Source organism: Sarcophilus harrisii, chromosome 6 (genome assembly GCF_902635505.1).
Source record: "Sarcophilus harrisii chromosome 6, mSarHar1.11, whole genome shotgun sequence".
NCBI classification, from domain to species: domain Eukaryota; kingdom Metazoa; phylum Chordata; class Mammalia; order Dasyuromorphia; family Dasyuridae; genus Sarcophilus; species Sarcophilus harrisii.
Window position 1 is genome coordinate 123,885,273 of NC_045431.1, and position 26,933 is coordinate 123,912,205.

General features: G+C 36.8%; 1 protein-coding gene across 7 annotated transcripts in view; it reads left to right on the forward strand.

The window, feature by feature from the left end:
• Positions 1-19,350: 19,350 nt before the first annotated feature.
• The window catches only part of CAMK2D (calcium/calmodulin dependent protein kinase II delta), a 372,089-nt gene continuing 364,506 nt past the window's right edge, over positions 19,351-26,933 (forward strand). For 3 of the 7 annotated variants that reach the window (XM_031943040.1, XM_031943041.1, XM_031943046.1), the window contains exons 1-2: positions 19,353-21,342; positions 23,033-23,127. In XM_031943040.1, the coding sequence (XP_031798900.1) occupies positions 21,275-21,342; positions 23,033-23,127 (163 nt within the window). In that variant the 5' untranslated portion in view covers positions 19,353-21,274. Of the gene's footprint in view, positions 21,343-23,032; positions 23,128-26,933 lie in introns of all 7 variants that reach the window. The other 4 variants (XM_031943044.1, XM_031943045.1, XM_031943042.1 and 1 more) reach the window with 4 other exon arrangements.

The following is a 26,933-nucleotide window of genomic DNA, read 5'->3' on the forward strand; positions in this document are numbered from 1 at the left end:
TAATTGGGTGAAATAGCAAATCATAGACACAATTAATAATTTCACCCACGGAAAATGACAATAATGAGAAGTCATACCAAAATGTGTGGGATGTAGCCAAAGTGGTAATAAAAAGAAATTTTTATAACTCTACAGGCCTACTTGCATAGAATAGAGAAAGAGAAGGTCAATGAATTGGATTGAAACTAAAAAGCTAGAAAAGGAGCAAATTAAAAACCCCCAATCAACCGCTAAACTTGAAATTCTAAAAACAAAAGGAGAGATTAATAAAATTGAAAGTAAAAATCTATTGAATTAATAAAACTAAGAGTTGGTTCTATGAAATAAGCAACAAAATAGATAAATCCTTAGTAAATTTGATTAGAAAAAGGAAAAAGGAAAATCAGATTGTTAGTCTTAAAAATGAAAAAGGAGAACTTACCACTAATGAAGAGGAAATTAGAGCAATAATTAGGAGTTACTTTGCCAACTTTATGCCAATAAATTAGATAATTTCAATGAAATGGAAGAATATGTTCAAAAGTATAGCTTGCCCTGATTAACAGCGGAAGATATAAATTGGTTAAACATTCCCATTTTAGAAAAAGAAATAGAACAAGCTATTAATCAACTCCCTAAGAAAAAATCCCCAGGACCATATGCTTTTACATGTGAATTCTGCCAAACATTTAAAGAACAATTAACTCCAATGCTATATAAACTATTTGAAAAAATAGGGAATGAAGGAGTCCTACCAAATTCCTTTTATGACACAGATATGGTACTGATACCTAAACCAGGTAGATTGAAAAGAGAGAAAGAAAATTATAGACCCATCTCCCTAATGAATATTGAAGCTAAAATCTTAAACAAAATATTAGCAAAGAGATTGGCGAAAATCATCCCCAGGATAAAACATCATGACCAAGTACAGTTTATACCAGGAATGCAGGGTTGGTTCAATATTAGGAAAACTATTAGCATAATTGACTATATCAGTAACCAAATTAACAAAAACCATATGATCATCTCAATAAATACAGAAAAAGTATTTGATAAAATCCAACATCCTTTCCTATTTAAAAAAAAAAAACACTTGAGAATACAGGAATAAATGACTTTTCCTGAAAATAATCAGGAGCATCTATTTAAAACTGTCAGTAAGCATCATATATAATGGGGATAAACTGGAACCATTCCCAATAAGATTAGGAGTGAAAAAAGGTTGCCCACTATCACCATTAGAATTGAGAAAAAGATTAAAGGAATTAGAGTAGGTAATGAGGAAATCAAATTATCACTCTTTGCAGATGATATGATGATATACTTAGAGAATCCCAGAGAGTCTACTAAAAAGCTATTAGAAATAATATACAACTTTAGCAAAGTTGCAGGATACAAAATAAATTCACATAAATCCTCAGCATTTTTATACATCACCAACAAAATCCAACAGCAAGAGATACCAAGAGAAATTCCATTTAAAATAACTGTCGATAACATAAAATATTTGGGAACCTATCTGCCAAAGGAAAATCAAAAACTATATGAGCAAAACTACAAAAGGCTTTCCACACAACTAAAGTCAGATCTAAACAATTGGAAAAATATAAAGTGCTCTTGGATAAACCAAGCAAATATAATAAAGATGACAATACTATCTAAATTAATCTATTTATTTAGAGCTATACCAATCAGACTCCCAAGAAAATATTTTAATGACCTAGAAAAAATAACAACAAAATTCATATGGAAGAACAAAAGGTCAAGAATTTCAAGGGAACTAATGGGAAAAAAAAATCAAAGGAAGGCAGTCTAGTTGTACCTGATTTAAAACTATATTATAAAGCAACGGACACCAAAACCATTTGGTATTAGCTAAGAAATATACTAGTTGATTAGGTTAAGTTCACAGGACAAAACAATCTAGTGTTTGACAAACCTAAAGATCCCAACTTTTGGGATGAGAATTCACTATTTGATAAAAACTGCTGGGAAAACGGTAAATTAGTATGGTAGAAACTAAGCATGGACCCACACTTAACACCGTACACCAAGATAAGATCAAAATGGATTCATGATTTAGGCATAAAGAATGAAATTATAAATAAATTAGAAAAACAAAGCATAGTTTATCTCTATCTCTCAGACTTGTGGAGGAGGAAGGAATTTGTGACCAAAGAAGAACTAGAAATCATTATTTATCACAAAATAGAAAATTTTGATTATATCAAACAAAACTAATGCAAACAAGATTAGAAGGGAAGCAATAAACTGGGAAAACATTTTTAGAATTAAAGGTTCTGATAAAGGCCTCATTTCCAAAATATATAGAGAATTGACTCTAATTTATAAGAAATCAAGACATTCTCCAATTAATAAATGGTCAAAGGATATGAACAGACAATTTTCAGATGATGAAATTGAAACTATTTCTAGGATATTCCAAAAGGGTGAAATTAAAAGGTGAAAGGTGTTTTCCAAATCACTATTATTCAGAGAAATGCAAATTAAGAAAACTCTTAGATACCACTACATATCTGTCAGATTGGCTAATGTGACAGGAAAAGATAATGACAAATGTTAGAGGGGATGAGAGAAAACTGAGACACTGATACATTTGTTGGTGGAGTTATGAACAGATCCAACCATTCTGGAGAACAATTTGGAACTATGCTCAGAAAGTTATCAAACTATTCATACCCTTTGATCCAGTAGTGTTACTACTGGGCTTATATCCCAAAGAGATATTAAAGAAGGGAAAGGGACCTGTATGTGCCAAAATGTTTGTGGCAACTCTTTTTGTAGTGGCTAGAAACTGGAAATTGAATAGATACCTGTCAATTGAAGAATGGTTGGGTAAATTGTGGTATATGAATGTTATGGAATATTATTGTTCTGTAAGAAATGACCAATAGAATGAATACAGAGAGGATTGGAGAGACTTACAGGAACTGATGCTAAGTGAAATGAGCAGAATCAGGAGATCATTATACACTTCAACAACAATACTATATAAGGATATATTCTGATGGAAGTGGATTATCTTTGATAATGAGAAGACCCAATTCAGTTCCAATTGATCAGTGATGGACAGAATCAGCTACACCCAGAGAAAGAAATGAATGTGGACTATTTGCATTTTTGTTTTTCTTCCCAAGTTATTTTTAGCTTTCTGAATCCTATTTTTCTTGTGCAATAAGAGAACTGTATGGATCTATACATATATATTGGGTTGGGCTTCCTCAGAAAGTGAACAATGATGTAAGTCATTGTGAGAAATGGATGAATATTTGTTTGCTTTCCACAGTTATAAAAATTAAATTGGAATAATGAAACAAATTAGATAAGTGAGAACCACAGAGACATTGGTGAGCGGTTGGAGTGGAGGTTATCTCCTTCAAAAAAATGTAAGAATTCTAGCTCCTTAGGGGCAGGGACTGGGCTTTGTGATGGGGTAGTGGTCTGAGATTTAAAAGGAACCTTTTTGTTCTTTACACTGTTGAAGCTCAATGCATTCAAGATGGGGAAAGGATGAGACTACAAGTCTCCTTATCTGTTGAGCAAACATGTTTGTTTCATACACTTCTGTTGCTAAGGAAAATTCTCACCCAAAGCTCTGAAGTGGGGGTGGAGGGAGGGGACAGCTCTGCTTTGGGATCTATATAAATCTGCTGAGAATTGTTCACCATTGTACTCCCTTACTGAGTTCGTTTTGGTCAACACTGGCGGTGTCCTTTCTCATGAGAAACCAATACATTATTTTTTACCTGTCCTAAAATAAGTCTCGGATTAAATGGATGGGGGGAGGGAGTGATGGTGGCCCTTACCAGGAAGGGTTATAACTTCTAGGGTAAACAGCAGTAAGGAGGTCCCCTAGACCTTAGAGTGCTTCCGTTCCAACAGTCAATGATTCTAAAGTCTTCTGGCTTTAGAATCAATGATCCTGAGGTACCCCCAACCTTAGAGTGCTATTATTATAACAATCTTTTCACCAATGATTGTAAAAGTCTTCTGGCCTAGGAATATAATAATATTTCTTCCCTTAGACTTTAGAGAAGATATATTAGTGACACTGAGACTCTCAAATCTTAGAATGCTATTGTTCTGACAATGTCAAACAATGATTCTATAGACTTCTGGCCTTAGAGTCCTACAAACATTACTGACTGTCAGATAGATAATCTATTGGTCAATGATAACCAAATTCCTGAGACCACTACTCACTTCTACCTCTAAGGCATAAAATTAGCATATCAATGACATGAAGAACTAGATAAATTTTTCTCCTTTCTCTTGTTTTTTTTGCTAAATTCTTTTGGAAAGCAGCCCACTTCAATTGGCATTACAATTACAATAAACTTTGCCCCTAGACTTGGAAATGGGTTCAAGGCTGCAAATTATTTTGAGACACCTTGCAACACTGGTCTGCGACCTTCAACCTTTCTGAACCTCAACATTTTGTGCCATGGCATGAGGAAAGTCTGCCCCACTCACCCCAGCTTGATTTCTTCCTTGTAAAGGTAAGCCCCCCATTTTTTTCTTCCTCAATTCTATAGCTAGGACACTTAAAACAACTAGGAGAAGGCTTGTCTGGGTCGTCATGAGCTCCACATTCAGCAAATTTTCCTTGACTGGGGTCACCTGACTTGGAATTCCTTGCAATTTTTGGCAAAGTTTCTAGTTAACCTTTGCCACCTTTTCACCTTCTCTGGAATGTCAGAAGAGAAGAAGTGCATAGAATGGCTTTTGATAAAGAAATTTTATGACTTATGGCAAAGATGGGACAGTCTTCTTTCATATCATTTTTATCTGTGTCTATGTGTCTGTGCAGAATGTCTGTGTCATGTTTGTTCTGTGAGCTAGGTTATGTTATCTGCAAAGATTAAAAATGTAGCCAGCAAGAAAAAACGTCTATGTTGTACTTATAATGCTGGGAAATATTTCATAACATCCTTGACTTCCATCTTAAAAAAGGAAAAAAGCCTACTTTTCCTTGCGGATCTCGGCTCTGGACTAGTCAGGGGTATAGAAATAAATAGAAATTGTTAGCTAATTAAAACATCTTCGCAGATTTTCAAAGTTTTGAAAGCAATAATTAGGAATTAGGAAATTCGTTATTTTAAGATTGAATGAAAAATTCCTGGAACATTGGAGATAATTTCAGAAATTTACTCCATTCTGAGAAAAAAAAAAAAAGAACCTAGCTAAATTGTAACTTTTTGCTAACCCTTCCTTAACTCTTATCTTGTCCCAAGTCCCTTTGTGCTTCTTTGGGAAAGCATTCCAGAAGGTATAAATGGACCTTCTCCACTCCACTCCCCCTGATTCCTGAGTGCATCTCAATTGTGGGGATTGCTAACAAGCTCAATATAGCCCAAGTCCCTTTGTTTGCTAACTCTTCTCATCTCAGATCAAATTAAGAAAAGGGAACACTAAAGAATTATAGGGAAACTCAAATTCTGCCTCCCCTATAGAAATAGGGGAAGGAGTAAAACCATGGAGACCCCACACAACCTTGCCCAAATACTTTCCCAACCTATCTTGGGGGAATGAAGATGGAGTGGGGCTTAGGCTTCATGGTCAGCATTCCCTGAACTCTAGCACCTGAAACTACCATCAAAGGGAGATTCTGGCACCAGTCACTCCAGCCCTCAGCAGGTTCTGTCCAGCAACTGCCTGGGAAGGATCTGGGTACCTCTAGCATCAGCCAGCATAGCAGTATGAGAAAGCCAGTCAGTCTCTGCAGTTGGTAAGCCCACCATTTTCTGTTTCAGTTGTGGATATGTATTAACTATGTAATTTATGGCAAATTATTTTATCTCTGCCCAATTTTCTGATTTGTAAAGAGAAATAATAATGATTGCTTTTGTGAAGATCGCATAATTGCAAAAGTGCTCAGCATAAAACATGACATATGAATGTTAGCTGCTTTATTGGATATAATTGTGTCATGTTTGATAATTTTACATGAGTTTTTAGATGTGACCAACATACAATGCCAATGTTGAAATAAATGATTTCTAAATTTGTTATTTGAGATATGATAGTAAAAGCAATTTTAAAGGAGCTCTATCTAAAGTCCACTAAAGCGATATGTAAATTGTAATCTATTTGCACTGACAGTGTCATCAGAAGATTTAAGAGTGTGGCAACTTTAGGAAAACAGAAAAGCAGTTTGCTATTCTTTTAAAAACTCTGGCAATAAACAATCTACTTTTGAGTTATCTAGAGTCATATTTCTGAGAGCCCTGTCAATAAAAACTGGCATCTTTTCCTGGCTCACAAAAGAAAAATGATTTGTGTGAATTGGAATAACCAAATGGCAATTCAGTTTGTCTGGAACATTTAATTAGAATTTAGAGAATCTCATTAACTACAGTTAAGTCAATTTTAAAATTTGTTCTATCTCAAGTTTAAGAATTATCTTGTTTTCTCCCTAAAACAAAAAGGAAACTTATTTAAGGGAAAAACAATTTGACTATTAGGAAAATTCTAAAATTGATAACTAAGTTATTTGGAGTTATTGTCATCATGTTAAACTGTTATGCCACAGTTCTCTTTAACTGTCCTGGCTCAGTTTCTCTGTACGAGTTTCCCTTATCTCAATCTCCCTAACTATTTCCCTAAGCTGTTAACCACCACCACCCCCCTTTCTGATCCATTAAAATTGGGAACCATTTACTCTAAGGTTATAAATTGTTAGCACAAGCAGGATAAACAAGAGAGTGGAACTCCTGACTCTTTCCTGTCCCCAAGAATTTACAATATCTCTCTAAAATATTCCAAGATACCTCACTGACATCTTTATCTCTGTGTATTCAGACATCCTGTCTCTGGGTTTTTAGGATTTATGGTCTCCCCCCATCCTGACAGAAGTTTTCCTGCGCTTCTTACCCTTTCTTTGTTTCTAAAAGGTATTTAAGAAGTTGGGTTTCTCCTATTCATTCCTGGAGGATGGAAGCTGGCCGCTGGAGGCTGGCTACTGGCTACTGGACGCTGGATTCTTTGAGATGAGAGTCTCCTCCAGCCCTGGGACCAACATGGATTCCTTGGCCCCAGTATATATCTTTATCTCTGTCTGACTGGATAATTTGAGACAAGAGTCCTGTCCAGTCAATTATACTCTCCAATTAATAAAATATTAAAAAGCTCTCTAATCTCTCTCCTGCCTCAGTTTCCCGGGCATTACAAAACCTAAAATTGGAATTACTGTGGGTGTAACAAAAGGAATGAGATGAAAGCCTTATCAGTTCACCTCCAAGTATGAGATGTGCAACACTTTTCCTCTTCACTGAGTGGCAAGAGGTATCAAACAGCATAGCCCACAAAAACACTAAGAATTACCTGGGGGTAGGCAACAGCAAGGTCAATCCTTTCTCTGGGATCTCTATCAACTCCCCTTAGTTTGTAAGTTTGACAATTTTCTTGAAATCATCAGGGTAAGCAAAGTCATCAGCCCTGAGAAATGAGCCTATTTAGGATGTATTGTTTCTAAATAAGGAATGTATTTACTAAGAATCTATAAGCTTGTTTTGCCTCTGTACCAGGATAAGTTTAAACATAAAAATCATGTTAAACAAAATCTCCTTTGTGTATAAGTTCTGGCAAACTTTTTAAAAATAATGTATCTAACCCTAACCTGTGATTAGTAGAATTTGCTATTAGAGATAAAAATCTCTTGGGACTGTAACCATTATTCTTTTGAGTTTTGAATTTGATTGCCTGATCATTGTCAGTAACCCATTATTCCAGAGAAATGCCATAAGTTACTCAAAGGAATGTCTTCCTGAACTGTCATAGGTGGACATCTTTATTTGGGCAAGATCTGGAAGAACAATCTTAGCCTCTGCTCAAGGTGGGATCCTTCTGACTCAGTTTCCTAGTTCTGTTTTTTTTTTTTTGTTTTGTTTCCCACCTGATTATTTCTGAGTCTGGCTAGGGGATGGAATTATTATTGCATGATCAGGTGTCAAACAGATCTAAGGATACTTTATCCTGTGGTGTATATGCTCTCAGGCTGAAGTCTAAGAAACTGTTTTGATGCTATTATAATCATGTCACTACTTTTTCTTCTTAAAGCAAATTTAAAACACTTAACTTCCCTTTCCTCCCTCCCTCCGTTATGAAATTTCTTTGTCTACAAGCCCACATTACCTATCAGTCTGTTAAGTATTTCAGCCATGAATTAACTCCCACCTCCCTTTTGCTCATAGCAGAGAGGATATCACTCTCTGAACTTTTCTCAAAGAAAGAACTGTGTACCTTCCTGGGCATGGCTGGATTTTGTATCTACTTTAATTATTGCCAAGTCCCTCCAATTTTATTCAAGGCCCTGACACAATTCCCCTTGAATGGTCCCTGATCAGGCCAAAGTTTTTAAAACCCTGAAAGCTAAACTAATCTCTTCTCACAGCCTTAGCTCTCCCTATCTAAAGCTTTTTAAGCTGCACATTGATAGAAGATGGAATCAGGTCCTAGGGTTCTTGACTTAGTCCTAGATCCTTTGCTTGCTTCTCAAAGAAACTTGGTGTCTTGGGAATGACCCTCCTGCCCTAGAGCTAACTGCCACAACCCTTCTAATTAAGGAAGCCTCTAAGCTCACCCTAGACTACTCCCCACCAGGTTCAGAACCAGAATTTTAGAGTTGTGAAAGGAATGAGAGTGAACATCTATACTGATTCCAAATATGCCTTTCATGTTTTGCATGCTCATGGGGCTATATGGAAAGAAATTTTTGACAGCAAAAATAAATAAATAATCCCCCCATTAAATACGAAGGAGAAATTCTACAATGATTGCAAACTGTCTATGGGCCTTATTTTGTGAAGGACACCAGAAGGAGGATTCACTTCAGGCTGTAATATTTGGGCTAGTTTTCTAATCCAGTCTCAGGACCCCAGTCTCTTCCAGCAGTCTGCCAGTCTTCTAGTGACAACCAGTCTGAGTCTGACTTTGTCCCCAGTTTAAATATCCTATTACAATTACATCATTATAGTATACTGAATCTAAATGTGATTATATCTAAAGTGATTATATCATTATATTAAACTAGAGTGATTATATCATTATATCATACTAGATATATGTGAACTAGAGAACCATTATCTCATCAATTCCATTGAGTTAACACCTTGTTTCAAATATACTTCTCCAGAGTTCTAGCCATCTACAGCTTGAAAATTCAGCTGCCTATTTGCCCCTGACCATGGCATTCTCTCTACCCAATGCTTAATGCCTTTTAAATATTATGGTGCTTGCACCCTAGGCCACCTGAACACTTCTTTCACTTCATATAATGCTATACTATTCTACCCATGACCCTTATTCCTTTGAGGAGACTAAAGTAGGGATTTTGGGGAAATGTTCTTTGATATTTACCCTAAGAAAAGCTATCTGGATAGGAAACATTCATGATAGCATCATTTTACCCTCCCCACCAGTCTTCTTCTGAATGGGGTTCCCGGTTATTGTTTCTAGTAACCCCCATGCTAATTCCACATTTAATTGTTCTTTTTTGCTCATATTTAGCCCCTGCATTTTTAACCTACTTGTGAGATTTGTTTCCTCCAGACTTGAAGCTATGAATTTCCCAATATATTCCCATTATGAACTTCCAATACCATTAGCTAACTGATTCTAACACTTAACACTCCCCTGAATGTGCTTCCACTATCTTCAAGTCCCGTGCCTCCCCTCTTCAGTTTGGATTCCACTAGGCAGGCACAGTTCTATATACCCTATCAGCATGAAGCAGCCAGAAGATGAGATCTCTATCCCTTTATCCCAAATGAATTTGAGATTCAAATTGCTGGAGAACGGAAAAATGAAAGGGAAACAGCAATAAGGAGGCACCTTTCAACCTTAGAATGCTGTTATTGTAACAATGTTTCCATCAATCATGTAAAAGTCTTCTGGTTTAGGAATATAATATTTCTTCCTTTAGGGAAGAGTGATCCTGAGATTCTAACCTTAAAATGCTATTTCTCCAAAAATGTCAATCAATTATTTTAAAGTTTTCTGGCCTTAGAATACTCCTACAAACATTACTGTCAGATAATCTGTTGTTCAGTGATAACCAAATTCCCGAGACCACTCCTCACTTCTCAGTTCTACCTCTAGGCCATAAAATTAGCATATCAGTGACATGAAGAACTAGATAAATTTGTCTCCTTTCTCTTGGTCCTTTGCTAAATTCTTTTGGAATGTAGCCCACTTCAATTGGTGTTACAATTACAATAAGTTACAAATAAATTACAAAGTTTATTGATTTGCATATGGGTTCAAGCCTGCAAATTATTTTGAGACACCTTGCAACACCAGCCTGCAACTTCCAACCTTCTGGGGTCCCTTCTGAACCTCAACAACCACACAGTTATAGCGGCTCTCCAGGATCTCCCTTTTGGGGAGGGGTCTTTCCATACCAATTCTTGGGCAGGTACCTTGGGCAAGAGATTTATTCTAGGAAAAGCTGTTTGGATGAGAATCATTCATGATAGCCTTATCACCCACCCTCCTCCTTTCCCCCCAACCTTCCTCTGGGTGGAGTTCCTAGCTATTGAACCTGCTAACTCTAGTTTTAATTAACAATACAGACCACAGAAATTAGTTGGGGTGGGCAACAGCAAGCTCAGCCTTTGATCTGGGGTCCATTCCCCTGCTTTGTGAACTTGCCAGATTTGGAAAAAGCTTGATTCTGGGTGTAGAGTTCCAATCTCTTCACATTTAGGTTTCTGGAAGTTTTTAATTGGGATTTTTGGTAGTTAATCTGAAATTTAGGATTGAAAACTGTATGCTACTCATTTGCATAATCTATTGGCCTTCAAAGAAGGCTTAGTCCACCCTTCCCCCACTGAGTGTGGCTGTTCCTTAGAAGTGACAAAACAACCCCACTCACTCATGCTCTCCAACCCTAACCCAGCCTCCCCTTCTCCTTTAAATGAAATTGTTTTAGCATTAATTTCTTCCATTGTTTAAAGGAATAGTTTAGATTTCCATGGTGTTAATACCTGAATATTTGTTTTTTTTTTATTTTTCCAAGTCTGTGGTTATTTCAAAGCAAAGTCATTTGTGATACAAAATTCTGCTTAGCAAAGCAGGAACTTTAATTGAAATGTGCTAAAAATTTCTCTGAAAATGATTACTGTCTTTAGACAAATTATTTAGCATCGTACTCTCATTGTTTAGTGAATATGGTAGCAAATATAATCTATAGCCTTCTTGGAGCATTGAGGGTAAGATTTTAATCTGATAGTCCTGTATCTAGTTTTGACTGTGCTCTGCAAGCACATGATTAGTCTAAGATTTGAAGCCTCTGATTCATGAAACTTGCTATTGAGACAGAATCTCGGGATTATAACTATTACTGTTTTGAAATTTGAATTTAGGAATGATTATCTGATAAATTATTAAGTTAGTAACCTATCTTTTGAGAGATGAATTGGCTATAAAATGGGATTGTTACTACATGACTGGTTGTCAGCTGGGACTTATGACTTATGAGACTCAGGCTGAGGCCCTGAAGGATCAGTTTTGATGCTGTTATAATCAACTCTTTGCTTTTTCCTCTTATAGCAAATTTCTATAATCAGAGCAAGTGGACAATAGAAACCATGAGCACAATACAAGTATGTAAGTGTTATGCCAAAGTTCCCTTTTAATGGGGTGACCAGTTCCTCCAATTGTCCTATTTCGTAATTCTGCCTTAGGTTATAACCATCCCCTCTTAATGGTTGAGATAAAGGTTTTATAGACATTCTTTAATGTCATTAGAATATAAGTAACCTCCCTCTATCCTCACCTAGGTCCCTCCATTATGTCATTGTTCTTGTTATTCCATAAAAGGCTCACTGTCCCGATACTGGGGGGGGGGGGGGGGGGGTAGCCTCTTTGAGATGATAGTCTCGTCTAGCCCTGGGATCAACATGGATGCATTGGTCCCAGTATTTCTCTCCATTTAATAAATTATTGAATTGGTCTCTAATCTCTGTCTTGCTCAGTTTCTTCAGCATTACATAAGGTCTTGCTTATGTAGTCATTATATCTTATAATTAGGTAAATGAGTATTTGGCCTAGTCATCTGTTGCTAATTGAATATGTATGTATGGGGGAAAAAAAAGTCCTTAAAGGTTTCAGAATGTAAGAATAATTAACATAACTGTCTGTGGGACCTGTTATTTTATTGATTATTGAAACTAAAGCTGAAACCTCTTTTGTATGATTCAAAGAAGAGGATTTTTAGTGTATTCCAGTTTTCTTAGACTGAATTTATGGAATATTTTGTTACATCAAAGGGAAAGTCAGTTTTATATAAGTTTGTTATTAATGTGGGAATAGCATGTTTGTTCTGTATGTGTCCTGTGATGCAAGCATATTTTCTTTTAAATAACTTATTTGGTATGAAAAGCTGCTGGCAAATGTGGTAATCTGAATCGTTTTTAAACACTTTCAAGTCAGTTTCTAATCCCAAAGCTAAACCAATGGAAACTTCTCTTAGGCCTATAACAGGCTACAAAGACTCTTGTGAAATCTGTTTTCATTGGTCACAGGCAAGGAGCCCTAGGGACTTCTAAAAGTGCCATTGAATCCCCCTCTCCTGAGAACTGTTCAGAAGATGGATACTTGTATAGGGAAAAAAAAAATACTGGCAAAGAGGCTTTACACATGTCTTATGCAGACGTCTGGGTTAGTCTCTCTATCTCAATATCCTGTTTTTGACAGGTAAATGAGACCTGTTAAGGAAGGATTTTGCAAATATCTCTGTTATTTTGATGAGATTTCCCTTTTCTGAAAATTGCTTTGGGATTATAATATAGTCTCTATTAAAAGAGATGATGCCTAACTAGCTATTTACAAAATCTTCAGGGAAGATATAAGCACACCTTCCAACAATGAGAGTTCTGCTCTTAGGGTTTACTCCTTCAAATGACCAGCTCTAGACAGCTATATCGACCAGCTTCAAAGGTCTGACTCAACCAGCTGGATCTTCAATCAGCTCTAATTCCTTCACATGGGATCATATGGGATGACCCAGTTAAATTCCCATTCTCAGCAGGAAGTAGTTTCAGAAGATGAGATCATCACCTTATACCCCAAAGGACTTTGGGCCCCATTTGTTTGGGAAGGAACTGGAATTGGTTGGTAAATGGACCTCAAATTACCCAGGGGTCTAAGTGGATTCCCTGAAAGGAATACATCAGACATGTGAAGGAAGGAAGCTATATAGGACTGATATCATTCCCCTGCTACAACAGTATTTGGAGCTTAGGATGGGAATATTATTAAGATTTGGTTTAATATTAGTGAGAAAGATACCCCACAAATAATTCAGTTGGTGTTTGTCAAATTATAGAATTGTAGAGGCTTGACTAGCTCTAGACAAGTAGATAGAATAAGTATTTGTGTCCTAATAGAGAATATTTTATGGAACTTCCTGTCCAATTTGGAATAATGTTTGATTTACTACAAAGGCTGGACATTTAGAAAATGCAGATCAAAAGAGTTAATTGCGAATATATAGAGTAGAAAGATTTGGAATCCCGTCAAGGATTTAAGGCAAGCAATAGATACCAATGCCTAGATAGAATTGGTAAAGTGTTCTGTAAAGAGTCTGAGAAAAGAAATTTCTGTGTCTGGCCTACAGGTTGTCCTGTGCCCAGATTTTCTATTCCCTTTGGATGGGAAAATGAGAGTAAATTCAAGTGTGGGATCTTTTGATTTCCCAAAATAATATTCCTGAGGAGAATTGCAATGCTTTGTTCCATCTTCCTCTTCTGTGAGGGAATAAACCAGGCTATATCAGCCCCTTAGCTCTGGAGATCAATAAGTCTGCTTTCCAATGAAGGATGAAAGATTTCAAAATCTAGGGACTGTAGTGGCACGTACCTGAGTCTGGAAACTCTGGAAATTTCTCAGGGATGAGCATACCCCAAGTGGTTTTATGGAGGTAGCACTCTCAAACCTAGAAATTGAATAGGCATGTGTGCACTGATCCAATTGGCTATTCCTTTTATCTTGACATTCCAAAAAGGAAAATCAAGGATAGTGAATGATGAATTCAAAATTAGAAATCTAGTTAATTCTGGACTTGAGTCACTTCTACTCTGATGAGTGAATATTATTGAATAAATTGCACCAGAGAGGTAGTGAAAGGAATAACAAAGTAGTTAGGTTCCACTAGCAGAATGGCATAGGAAAATAGCATGACTCTCGACGAGTTATTGGCAGGAAAAGGACACTCCTAGTACAGCTCTGTCAGAAGAATTAGCAGAGAATTCAGGGATTAATTATCCATCCTGTGTAAGATCTGTTCAGGTCAAAAGACTTTTATGATATAGAATGTAAAAGTATTAGCCAAATTGGAGGTGTTTAAAAAAAAGAATGTGGAAACCAAATTATTAAAAAAAAAAAAAAGGGGGGGGGGTGAGGAGTGGATAAGTGTTTGTTTGGTTTCCAGTTATAAAAATTAAAATCAAAAAATTAAACAAATTCAAAAACTGAGATCCAAAGGAACATCTATCTATGAGTGGTTAGAGTAGAAGTTATCTCTCTCAAAAGAATGTAAACTCCTTAGGGAAAGAGACTGGATTTTGTGATGAGGGTGGTGGTCTTAGTTTTAAAAGGAACCTTTTTGTTCTTTGCACTGTTGAAACCCAGTTGATGCATTCAGAATAGAGGAAAGTTGGGACTGCAAGTCTCCCTACCGGTTGAGCAAGCATCTTTGTTTCCTACTTTGCTGGGGAAAATTCCCTCTGGAAGCTCTGAAAAGCCAGGAAGTGGGGAGGGGACTCTGTTTTATAGTTTATATAAACCTACTGACAACTATTCCCCCTTACTGATGCTGTTTTATTTTTTTAATCTTTTATTTATTTATTTATTTTAATAACTTTTTATTGACAGAACCTATGCCAGGGTAGTTTTTTACAACATTATCCCTTGCGCTCACTTCTGTTCCGATTTTTCCCCTCCCTCCCTCCGCCCTCTCCCCAAAGATGGCATGCCGTCCTATACATGTTAAATAGATTGCAGTGGATCTTGGATATAATATATGTGTGCAGAACCGAACAGTTTTCTTGTTGCTCATGGAGAATTGGATTTAGAAGGTATAAATAACCTGGGAAGAAGAACAAAAATGCAAGCAGTTTACATTCATTTCCTAGTGTTCTTTCTTTGGGTGTAGCTGCTTCTGTCCATCCTTGATCAATTGAAACTTGGTTGGATCTTGTCTTTGTTGATGAAATCCACTTCCAACTGATGCTGTTTTGATCGACACTGGGGGTATCCTTTCTTATGAGAAAGCAATAAATCCTTTTTGCCTCTCTTAAGACAAGTTTCTCATTGATTAATTAGATGGGGGGGGGGGGGGAGGACAGTGACCCTTACCATACAGTCAGGAAGAATTATAAAACAGGAGATGGAAGACCTCCTCTATAGCCAACAAATCTCAGAACTAGAATAGAAAGAGTAGATGCTTCTAACAATCCTAAAGTAAGGGTTACTGCTCCTGTTAAAAAAGATTGAGTAATACCCAAACCAGAATCTGGAGTTAAATGCTCATCAATGCCCAACTCAACAGTGGAATGGCCTTCCAGGAGAGAAACCATGGCCTAAAAGAAGCCAGCTTACACAAACAAGCAGCTGTCAGTGACACCATGCCCTACTTTTAATGTCAGGAGAACTCTTCAGCAAATGAAAGGACATTTAGGCCTGACTCTTTCAGAGTTATGAGTTGCTTTGGCTATTTGTATTCTTTATATAAACATCTCATTACCACTATAAATTTGTATTCACTATTCTCATCAAGGAATCTGTGAATTTGTGGGAAAGTATGCACCAGATTTTGGGAGGAGTGTTTGTTGGAATCCTTACAAAGTGTTAAGTCATTAGAATTGATAGAGACAATAATTATCTAATTTAGCATGGTTCAGTATGATTGATCTGATCCTACAAGGAGATGTTATGGGCCAGAATTTGAAAAAGGTACTAAGTGGAATTGAGGAGACAATATTTAAATCTAGTTTAGAATTGATTTAATCCTATAACAAATAATGATTTCCCAGTGATATAATGATTGGTGTGTACTCAGTGTATAGCATATAAGCAAGAAGCTCTTAGGGCCAGGGAAAAAAGCCCACTCTTCAGAGGCGCAGACAAAGTCATTCCATATTCTACTTTTGTGCTGGCTGGAGACATTTGGAGGGAGCTAGGGGCTGAAGCTCAAGACTTTGAAGAACACAATAAAGGACTGGATTTTAACTCCTGACTGTATTTGGGGTGAATATTACTCGGAACCAAAACTAAGGCTGTCTCCAGAGAACCTCCCCTGAGAAACCTGCTCCCAGAGAGAACTATTATATAAAAAAGAAGAGAACACCACAACTTTCAACACAAAGATCTAAATCATTGGAAAAATATCAAGTGCTCTTGGATAGGCTGAGAAAATATAATAAAAATGACAATATTACCTTAATTAATCTACTTATTTATGATATACTAATCAAATTTCCAAGAAATTATTTTACAGATCTAGAAAAAATAATATCAAAATTCATCTGGAAGAATAAAAGTTCAGGAATTTCAAGGGAATTAATGAAAAAAATGCAAATGAAGGTGGCCTAGCTGTACCAGATCTAAAACTATATTATAAAGCAGCGGTCATGAAAACCATTTGGTACTGGCTAAAAACTGAATAGTCAGTCAATGGAATAAGTTAGGTTCACAAGACAAAAATTGTCAATGACTGGTAATCTAGTGTTTGACAAACCCAAAGTACCCAGGTATTGGGATAAGAACTCACTATTTGACAAAAACTGCCAGGAAAATTGAAAACTAGTATGGCATAAACTAGACATTGACCCACACCTAACACCGTATGCTAAGATAAAGCTGAAGTGAAATGGTTTCATGATCTAGACATAAGAAATTATATTATAAACCAGTTAAAAGAACATAGGATAGTTTACCTCTCAGATTTGTGGAAGAAGAAGGAATTTGTGACCAAAGAAGAACTAGAGATCATTACTGATCACAAAATGGATAATTTTGATTATATTAAGTTAAAAAGTTTTTGTAGAAACAAAACTAGTGCGGACAAGATCAGAAGAGAAGCAATAAACTGGGAAAACATTTTTATATTCAAGAGTTCTGATAAAGGCCTTATTTCTATAGAGAGAATTGACTCAAATTTATAAGAATTGAAACCATTCTCCAATTGACGATTGGTCAAAGGATATGAAGAGACAATTTTCAGATGAAGAATTTGAATCCATTTCTAGTTATATAAAAAGGTGCTCTAAATCATTATTGATCAGAGAAATGCAAATTATCTCTATGCTAATCAAGCACCTTTTATATACATGGAATTGTGCTTGGGCATAAGAAGACAAATATCAAACATCTCAAAATATGGCTTACGGGAAAAGACTGATTTACCTAAACTCATGAGATATAGACATTGTTTGTTTTCCTCTGTCCTTGCATGGCATAATTACACCTATTTATTTTTTATAATGCAATACAAACCTCTTAAAATTACTTAATTTTAAGGAGCTGAGATAAAATGATGTGTAGGTTTCATTTTTTAAATGCACTCATTCCTTAATCAAGTTGTAAAAACTCAAAAGTATAATTTTTAATTACTGATTTCAAACTTCATTTTTATTAATATTTCCTTAAGTGATGAGTAGGGAAATCATATAGGCTATATTTTTTAAAATTATAATATTAAAAATATTTTACTTGAATTAATTTGTATGACTGGTTGATTTCATTTTATATCCTAAATAATGACTTCATTCCTTCATCTTTCATTTTAATCAAAAGTTTTCATTTTTAAAAATTACATTTAAATTACAATGATTCTGCATTTGATTTTTCATCAGGGATTGTAAAGCACTAACTATTTTATGGGTATGGGAAATTTTTATTTTGAAAATTTAATGGTAATATAATATTCATAGTTGGAATACCAAATTGTTAGGCAAATCAATTCAACAATGTTTACTCATTAGTGCCAGTTATTAGTAAGGCACTATGCTGCTTATTGGAATGAGGAAATTGAAACAATGCAGTCTCTGGTCTTAAGAACCTTATGGCATAGTAATAGGGGCATATCATGTACAGAGATAAATGTAACACAAAGTTACTTATGGGAGTAAGGAAGAGAAGTAGACAATGGTCTAAAAAAAGTTGTTAAAAACAAGATAAGATAGGAAAAGACCATTATCTAAGTTTGGTCTTAGTCAATCACTCAGTCATCAAGCACATGAAGCACTTAGTATGGTCTGGCAATTTTGTTAATGGTCTCTCTTCCTTAAAGGAAAAGAAGTATTTGAATGAGCAATGAATGAGGAAAGATTGCATTCCAGGTATGGATGATTGATTACCTTATAAATGTGAAGAAATGGGGTAGAGTTAAGGAATGGTGGGTCATCCACCTTAGCTTAAAGGGAAATAATGTAAAATAACACTAAAAAAGATAAACTGGAGCCAGATTACGAAAGTCAGTTTTGCCACTTGGACTAATTAAATTTATACTCACTTAGAAAGCCCTAAAGATTTTTGAACATTGCAGTCAGACAATATGTTCAGATAATAGCATGTCTATAGAACTTTAAGGTTTGCAAATATGTTATTTCAACTATTGTGACAAAGAGGAGATTGGGATTCTGGAAACCTGAATTTTTCTTATTTGGGCAACTAAGATTTTGCAGGTAAGACATTTAACATTTCCAAGCCTTAGTAACTGTCTGATAAATAAGTTGGACCATACCATCTCTTTACAGCTATGTATTATTATGACTCATTCACAGTGGTGGCTGTTTCTGATAGCAATTTTTTCGGAGTCTGTACTTAAGAAACAAAAAGGAATAGTTTACAAAATGACCCCCTTTGTTCTCATTCCCTTTGTGGAATGAGACAATTGACAATTGGCAATTGACAATTGCCACACTTTTTTTATGGAGTTAAAGAACTGGAAAGGAAACACAGAGGTCAGTCAGTCCAGTTTGTGGTTGTTAACCACTTAAGTTGTAGTTACTATGCCAAGTATTGTTTTTCATTAATTAAATGGTTGATACATATGAACCAATGCCTTTATGTGCATGTGTGCTAAGCCGCATAGCACGTATCTGAAATGTGCTTATCAAATACTACTCATTTGTGCAACACATTCAAGGGCTACTATCACTCCAGACTCTTGACTACACAAGCACATATAACCGACCTTTTTAAAATTTCCTCCTTTGCAAATCGAAACAGACTGAACAAGTTCATGTGATGTAAATGACGTCAATCTACATTCGGTCCCGTGATAGAGAGACAACCTTCTCAACTCTACCCTACTCCTCCCCTCTGCCACAAATACAGACTAATCTCGCGAGAACCTGGCGCTCAGCGCCAGTGAGGACCCGGAGTTTCTCTACCCAGTAATGGGCAATGTGTGGTTTGGGGCTGGTTTGCGCGTTTTTTCTTTGTGTACTTACCTGCTCGTACCCCGGGGGCTTTGATGGACGCTTAAATACTAAGATTCCTTGTGGGAAGAGGGAGAAGAGGTGGAAATGTACATCCTGCACCTGCACTTTTAAGGGGAGTAGAACGGGCCAGAAGACGGGAGTCCCTAGGGCTCGTGGAACGCGGGAGAACAACTTCCTGACTGGGGCGTGGGAGCCACCCCTGCGATGCATCGTATCTACTGCAATCACGATCACTTCTGGACAATTTAAAGCCTCTTCTCCGAGGTGGAAAACTGGGATGTAAAAAGGTCCCAACTGGGGTCGCACGCAAGCACTAATGTAGTTGAGCTCGTCCCCACCCCCGCCTCCCACACTGAAAGATCCTGCGGGAAATTGGCCACACTATAGTCAGACTCCGAATGCGCATGAGAAAAACGAGCGGGGAACAGCGGGGCCTCAATCTGCTCCCCAAGGATTTTAATTCAGAGGGAGAATGCAAGGTTTCCCCGAGAGTCTGATCGAGAAAGGGCGTTTTAAAGCACTTGGCCAAGCTGTGGATTCATTCTTTTGTCTCATGCAGACGATCCACACCTCCGCCTGGGGCCTTCCTATAGCTAAGAGGGTAACTGGACAGTTTCTTTAGTAATTTTGGCCCGGCCCTGCCCTGCCCTTGCCTTCTTTTATTTCGAACCCTGTTCCCTTTTTCCTCTGGGACGTGTGTATGCGTGTTTTCGGGTATTTTCGGACGTCATTGCGGAGTCTGTTCCTCAGTACCTTTACTTACTTACTGTCCTCCCCAGATCAGTTCAAATTGTGTGAGCCTGTCTTCTCTTAATCTTTTTGCAGTCTACCTGAGTCTACCCCTCCCCCCCGCGCGCGCGCGCACATAAACATGGACAGAGATATTGTGAACTGAAAGAGAATTGTGTCACTAGAGGGAGGTGTGGGACAGAAATGGAGGGGAGGGGGGGGAAGAGAGCAGGGTTGGGGTGGGTGGCCCCGCAGTAGCTCAAGGAGGAGCTGGGGGACATAGGGAGGCTGAGACTTCTGAGCTGAACTGTGCTCGTCCTACTACTACCCACCCCGGATGTCCTGCGAGCCCGGGGCGGTGCCTCCACATTCCCAGGGAGCTGCCTAGGTACCCCAGCTGCCCGGTGGCTGTCACTGGTGGAGCAGGGAAGGAGAGGTGAAGCCGGGCAGAAGAGCCGAGCTTCCCACTCCTCCAGCGCTCCTTAGCGCACGCCCACCCACTGGAGTATAGAGACAGAGGCTATTGACAGCTGCAACTGGACTGGAGTTCTCTCCTTCGGGCTTCTCTTCTTTCCCCTACCCCCTCCCCACTCCACTCCACCCCCTCTCCACCCTGGTACTCCTTCCTCTCTGCCTTTATTCCTTCTAGTTCCCTGTTTTCGTTACTGCTTGCCTCCTGCCCTTGGCTGGCTGAGTTTTTTCTCTCCAACCCGCCCTCTCCCATTTCCATCCTCACCCCCACTCAACCCCGCAGTCCAAATTCCTGGCACCTCTTCTATAATACTTCCCCCCCCCCCCCCTCCAATTGAGGAGTGGGGGTGGGAGAAAGGGAGGGTGGAGCGTCCAGAGCCGGAGAAGAAAAAGAAGGAAGGAGAAGGATTGTACGATTGTGAAGAGGGGACCCTACCCCACCCTTTCTTCCCATTACACCCTTTCTACCTTCTCTCCCTTTACCCCGCCTCAGTCCCAATCCAGCCACTTTCGGACTAGAAAAGTGAAGGAAGACGACTCGGGGGCCCAGTCCCAGGCAAACAGCACAGCCCGTCCCGTCTTATCTTCCTCCCTCTTCGACAGGAGGCAGCACCGACAGACCTATGATGGCTTCAACGACAACCTGCACCAGGTTCACCGACGAGTATCAGCTTTTCGAGGAGCTTGGAAAGTAAGCGTCCTTGCCTGGCATCTGCTGGTGCCCTTTCCTTCAGAGAGCTAGTCTCATTACCCCTATCAAGAGGTCTTTATCATTAGGAGGTCGTGGGAGTTTAGAAAGAGGGAGGGAAGTGGTGGGGGAAAGACTGGCTTGACAGCTGGGCACAAGTGCTGATCCTTAAATTGGGGGTTAGGGGAGTAGAAAAAAGACTACCAGGGCTGTAGCCAAATCTGATAATCCCACCCACCTTCTTTCTCCACTCCCATTTGTGCAAGAGAGCCTCCTTGCAATTTTAGCTGTCATCCTTTGGAATGTGTATATGCTTGTGAAAGACAGGAAATGAGAACCTCAGTAAAATGCAACATGGATCATGTTTTCTGTAAATAGAGATCCCTTCAGGGTTTACCAGCGAGTCTTTTTGGCATGAGAACCTCCCTGACACGGACGGTGCCATATTTATTGATGCTGAAAGTTCAAATTGGCATTCAGTTTATTTTGCATTTAATAGTTCTGTCAAAAGAAATAGCAACCCAATGAAACATAACATATCTATATCATATCATAACATATCATATAACATAACAAAATTTCACTATAACATATCTATATCATATCATAACATATATAACATAACAAAATTTCACTATTTTAGAGAGGGAAAACTTTCTGAGATTGATTATCATTTTCCTAGATTATATATAGACAGTCTCTCTACTAGGAGGATTTATTTAAATGTGCAAGGAGGAAAAATGCCCTGGAAAGGGAAGAGTCCTTGTTTTGTGTGTGTGGGAGTGTGCTTTAAAAATTATATATAGATATATAGATACACTGGCAAAAATACTTGATAATTTTAAGATAAAGGAGGCAAGAAGACCTAAATGAGGGAACTCATTATAAAGAATTCTAATGTAGAGACTTGGCCACAGTGCTCGTTCTTATCTATTACTTGGAGAAGGGGTATGTGCATATATGTTTGGTGACAGATGAAAGCAAATAAAAGGAAAGGTAAATTTCATTGTGTAAGTATATTTATTCAGTATGATACTCTTACACTGAGTGGTGTTGCACATATATATATACACATATATGTACGTATGTATATGTATATATACATACGTACATATATATGTATACATACACACACATACCATGGAAATTTGTTGGAAAAGGCAGTTTAATTAAAAGCCCTTTTTAAAAACCAAGACATAAAGAAATCATGATGCCTGGATTCATTAACTCATACAAATATGCTCAATATTTATATTTCACTGAGAACAATTATCATATTTATAGAGTTGGAGATACGCTCAATATTTTTCCCCTACCAAAATGGGCAGCAGATTTTGGCTCCTTTTTTCCACTCTTGTCAGTTTTCTCTGGGCATTTGGTGTTACTCTGTGAGCAGATATTGTAAAATGCATTCAAATTCCTTGTGCAAACAAGATCCATTATAATTGGCAACCCCTTTTATTTTGTTGTCTAATGATATGGAACTTTCCCTGTTAAATTCTAATCACTATTATATTCTTGAAAATTAAGAAAAAGCCAGGTTGCCATTTGGAAAGGTTCTTTTTGGGGCTACACCTCTTAGTATTTTGGAAAGTCACTAAAAATCACTGAAAGTAGTCAAGTATATTAGATCTGGTTTATTGAAGTATCAGAGCCTGGTTATAGTGATACCTTGCTGATTCTTGGTTTTCAGGGGGGCATTCTCAGTGGTGAGAAGATGCATGAAAATTCCTACAGGACAAGAATATGCTGCCAAAATTATCAACACCAAAAAGCTTTCTGCTAGGGGTGGGTATTTTCAATTAATTGTTTTCAGTGCTTTTTAAAAATTTAATTGATCTGTTTTGTATGTAAACATGCTGTAGTTACAGTAGAATTAGATTCTAAAGGTTTAATATATTTATAAGCATTTCCTCTCCCTAAAGAAGTATTTACTTATTTTTAAAAATAATTGGAAATATTAAGCCAGTTATGGTTGACCTGTTTAATACCATGATGAGGTCAAATTCTTGTAGTTGGTGTCATCCCATACTTAGAGAGTATGGGTATAATGGAGCTATTCTGAAGAAAATAAATACCAGTATGAGGATTTTCCCCTTTAGTTCTAGTGTAAAATAAATTTGAATACAGGCCTGGGATTTAAAAAAAAAAAAAATCACATGATTCTCATGGTCCATTTTGCTTTTGAGGAGAAAAAACAGGCCATAGCTTAGTTGAATCATGATGTTTTATTGTAATTAGATTTAAACTTAATTCAGCAAGGCATATTTAACAATGGCCTTGAGAGGAAACACATGATAAAACAAAATTTTTGACTGTAATAGGCTAAGCAGGGTTTTAATGTTTTGTTTTTTTTAATATTCACTGAAGGACTATATTTTTTTCCTAAGACATGAATGTTTATAGAATTTTAGTACATGCTATCCATTGTTTATAACCAAATAGATATTTTGTAGACATAATCAAACATAACTGGTAATTTATTATCAAGGGATTAATGGGCCTCATGGTGATTTTGTTTGTTTAACAGCACAGGCATGCTAGAATATTTGTACTGAAATGTTAGGCATTGCAATTTATGGCACATACATCTACAATATTTTTGTGTGACTTTAGGGCCTGTTGAAATCAGGAGTGTCAGTGTCAGGTAGTAGAATTATCTTTATGGACTGGGCAATTTTTGAAAATGAGTATGAGAAAAAAATCTCTCAAAGGCATAGTTTACCCATTTGCCATGAGTTGGAATGGTAACTTCATGTGACTGGTGGTCAGCTCAACTGTGATTGGAAGGTTTTTCTTCTCTACTTTAATAAGGAATTCTGCATTTTAAATTTGCTTAGTGCTTAAGAAGTTGGCAGTTGGGATCATTTTAAATGGGTTCCCTCCCCGTCACCCCCCACCCCTACCCCACCCCCACTCCCGTATCCCTCCATCATTCTACCCAGCACTCAGCTAATTGATTCTAAGGAACACCCACACTCAGAATGTCAAGACACATCAGAATCTGTTAAATCACTGGGCAATCAATGTGAGGCAGGAATAAATAAAAGATTAAATATGTTCAGATATACTTTTTTCCTAATAGTTTTAAGACTTATGAAAAATGATGGATAAATCTGTTAGATTTTCAAAAAGTAATAGGAATGAATAACTCAGAAGGTCTTCAAGTTCATCTCTCTTTCCCACATTTATAAAGGAGATACTTAGGGATACTCAATTCTATTTAGACATCAATAATATGTAAAGCAAAATATGACAGCAGAAAATCCTTCTAATTTATGAAGTTTCTTTATAAATTGAATCAGAATTATTGATTATGGGTATTAGGAGTAAATTACTCAACTCTAGGCATTTTTCCCTAAAGCCGTGGTGGCCCACTCCAGGGTTTTCATCCTTTACAGATATTTTTCTTCTTCCTACTTATAAGCCACTGATTATATGATTCTCTGGTGGAATGTACTCCTCCCTCTCTATCAAGGCAAATTCTTCCTCATAAGACCTCCCCTTGTCCAGCCTATTAACCTTCTTGGGAATTTGTCATTTTAACTCCATCAGTTACTTATAGTACAAAACAAAGAAACCAAACTCCACAAAAAACATTGAAACAGGATTAAGAAGCCCTTAATTCTAGTCTTGGACTTTAGTGTACCAGCTATTTAACTCTCTTTCCTTATTCTCACTTGAAAAACTGAAAGAATATCCTTTGTTCCTGCTTCACAAGAGAATTACATGAGATTTTATACACACACATACACACACACACACACACACACACACACATATGTATATATGTGTATATAGCTATATGAAAAGTTTTGGCTGATATAAAATTAAAGTATAATAGTATTATTATGGTTATTGGTTATATGGTTATTATTAATTATAATTATTGTGATGATTATTATGGTCATTAGAATTAGAGGTGATAATATATTTGTGAATATATTTATTATCTTTATCTTAAATAATAAGCTCCATACTGGGAAGACTTATGTTCTTTGTATCCTTAAGAATTCCCCACAGATTTTAAATGATGTTGGCTATGGTTCATTAAATAGGTCTCTGAAATGACTATTGAATACCCATGGGGGTGTAATTTACTTGAAAAGAGGGACTTTTGAAACAGGGGGAGAATCAATCTCAGTGAAAACTGTAAAATGTGCTTTTAAAAAAATTTTGTTTGTCTTTGAAATACTTTCCATGAAATAGTTTCTGTATCTTATCAGTTAATAAGGTACAAATCGATCTAAAGATGTGTTTCTGTTTTAAATTTTGCTTTTGAAATTTATTATAGCTAAAGGGAGCAGTGGTAATAGAGAGAACTTTAAATTTAGTCAGAGATCCAGGGTTCCATTCTGGCCTCACATGCTTTGCCTAAACCGTCATTTTTAAGTAATGTTATCTTTTCCAATCTGTGATATTTTGTTCATCTCCTCACCCTTCAAGCTTTTATTTCTTGTATTATTTGAAATACTTTGCTTTTGTGATATGTCTTAGGCTTATTATTATTATTATTATTTTTAAAATCAGCAGAAAAATGCAAGATACACAACTCCAACTGAAAATGAAAATTCTTGTCAGTAAATTGAACCAAAAGGACAGAAAGGGGTAGGTGGGGGAGGGGTGGGGTGAGGTATTGAGGAAGCTAGCAAAGTTCCTGCACATATTTGCAAATGCAGCTGCACCATCACCCAGGCAGAACTCTCTGTACTTAATTTTTTAGCAGGACTGTTTAAAGATTTTTATCTGATCTTTACACTTCCTCTCAGCTGTTAGTCTTGCTTACCAATATATGAAGACTCTTAGTGTATCAAAGGCATTATTTTGCTACTATGTATTGGTAAAGCACTGATTATACAGTATGGAGCCAGTAGATAACTATCCTTAACACACTTAAGTTGGCTGTTTTGAAACAAACCCCCTCCCCCCAAAAAAGGACTTAAACCTTTCCTATCAAAAATATGCAGAATAGTGTAAAATATATCTCCCTTCAAAAGGCTCTTTTTAATTTTATATAACTAATGTTTAGGGATTGAGTGAAAGTAGGATTTTAGTTCATACAAACAGACATGTTAAGGAGAAACCATATTTATTATCTTACTATAAAAATTAAATTAATGATGAAATTTGACATTTACAAAAGGCTTTGTAAATATCTTTTATAGACCTTAGCTCATTTGATCCTTTAACTAACTTGTACAATTGGATATATTAGGTAATATCCCCATTTTACCCATTAAGAAACATTTTTTTCTTTATTAAAGATTTTTATTTTTCAAAACTTGTGCATGGATAATTCTTCAACATTAACCTTTGCAAAATTTTATGTTCCAATTTTTTACCCCCTTCTTCTACCCCCTCCCCTAGATGGCATGCTAGAAGTATATGTTAAATCCTATATATATAAACATATTTGTACAATGATCTTGCTGCACAAGAAAGATCAGAGCAAAAAGGAATGAAAATGAATAAGAATACAAAATGTAAATGAACAACAATGAAAAGAGTGAGAATGTTATGATCCACACTCAGTTCCCACAGTTCTCTCTCTGGGTGTAGATGGCTCTCTTCATCATGAGATCATTGAAATTGGC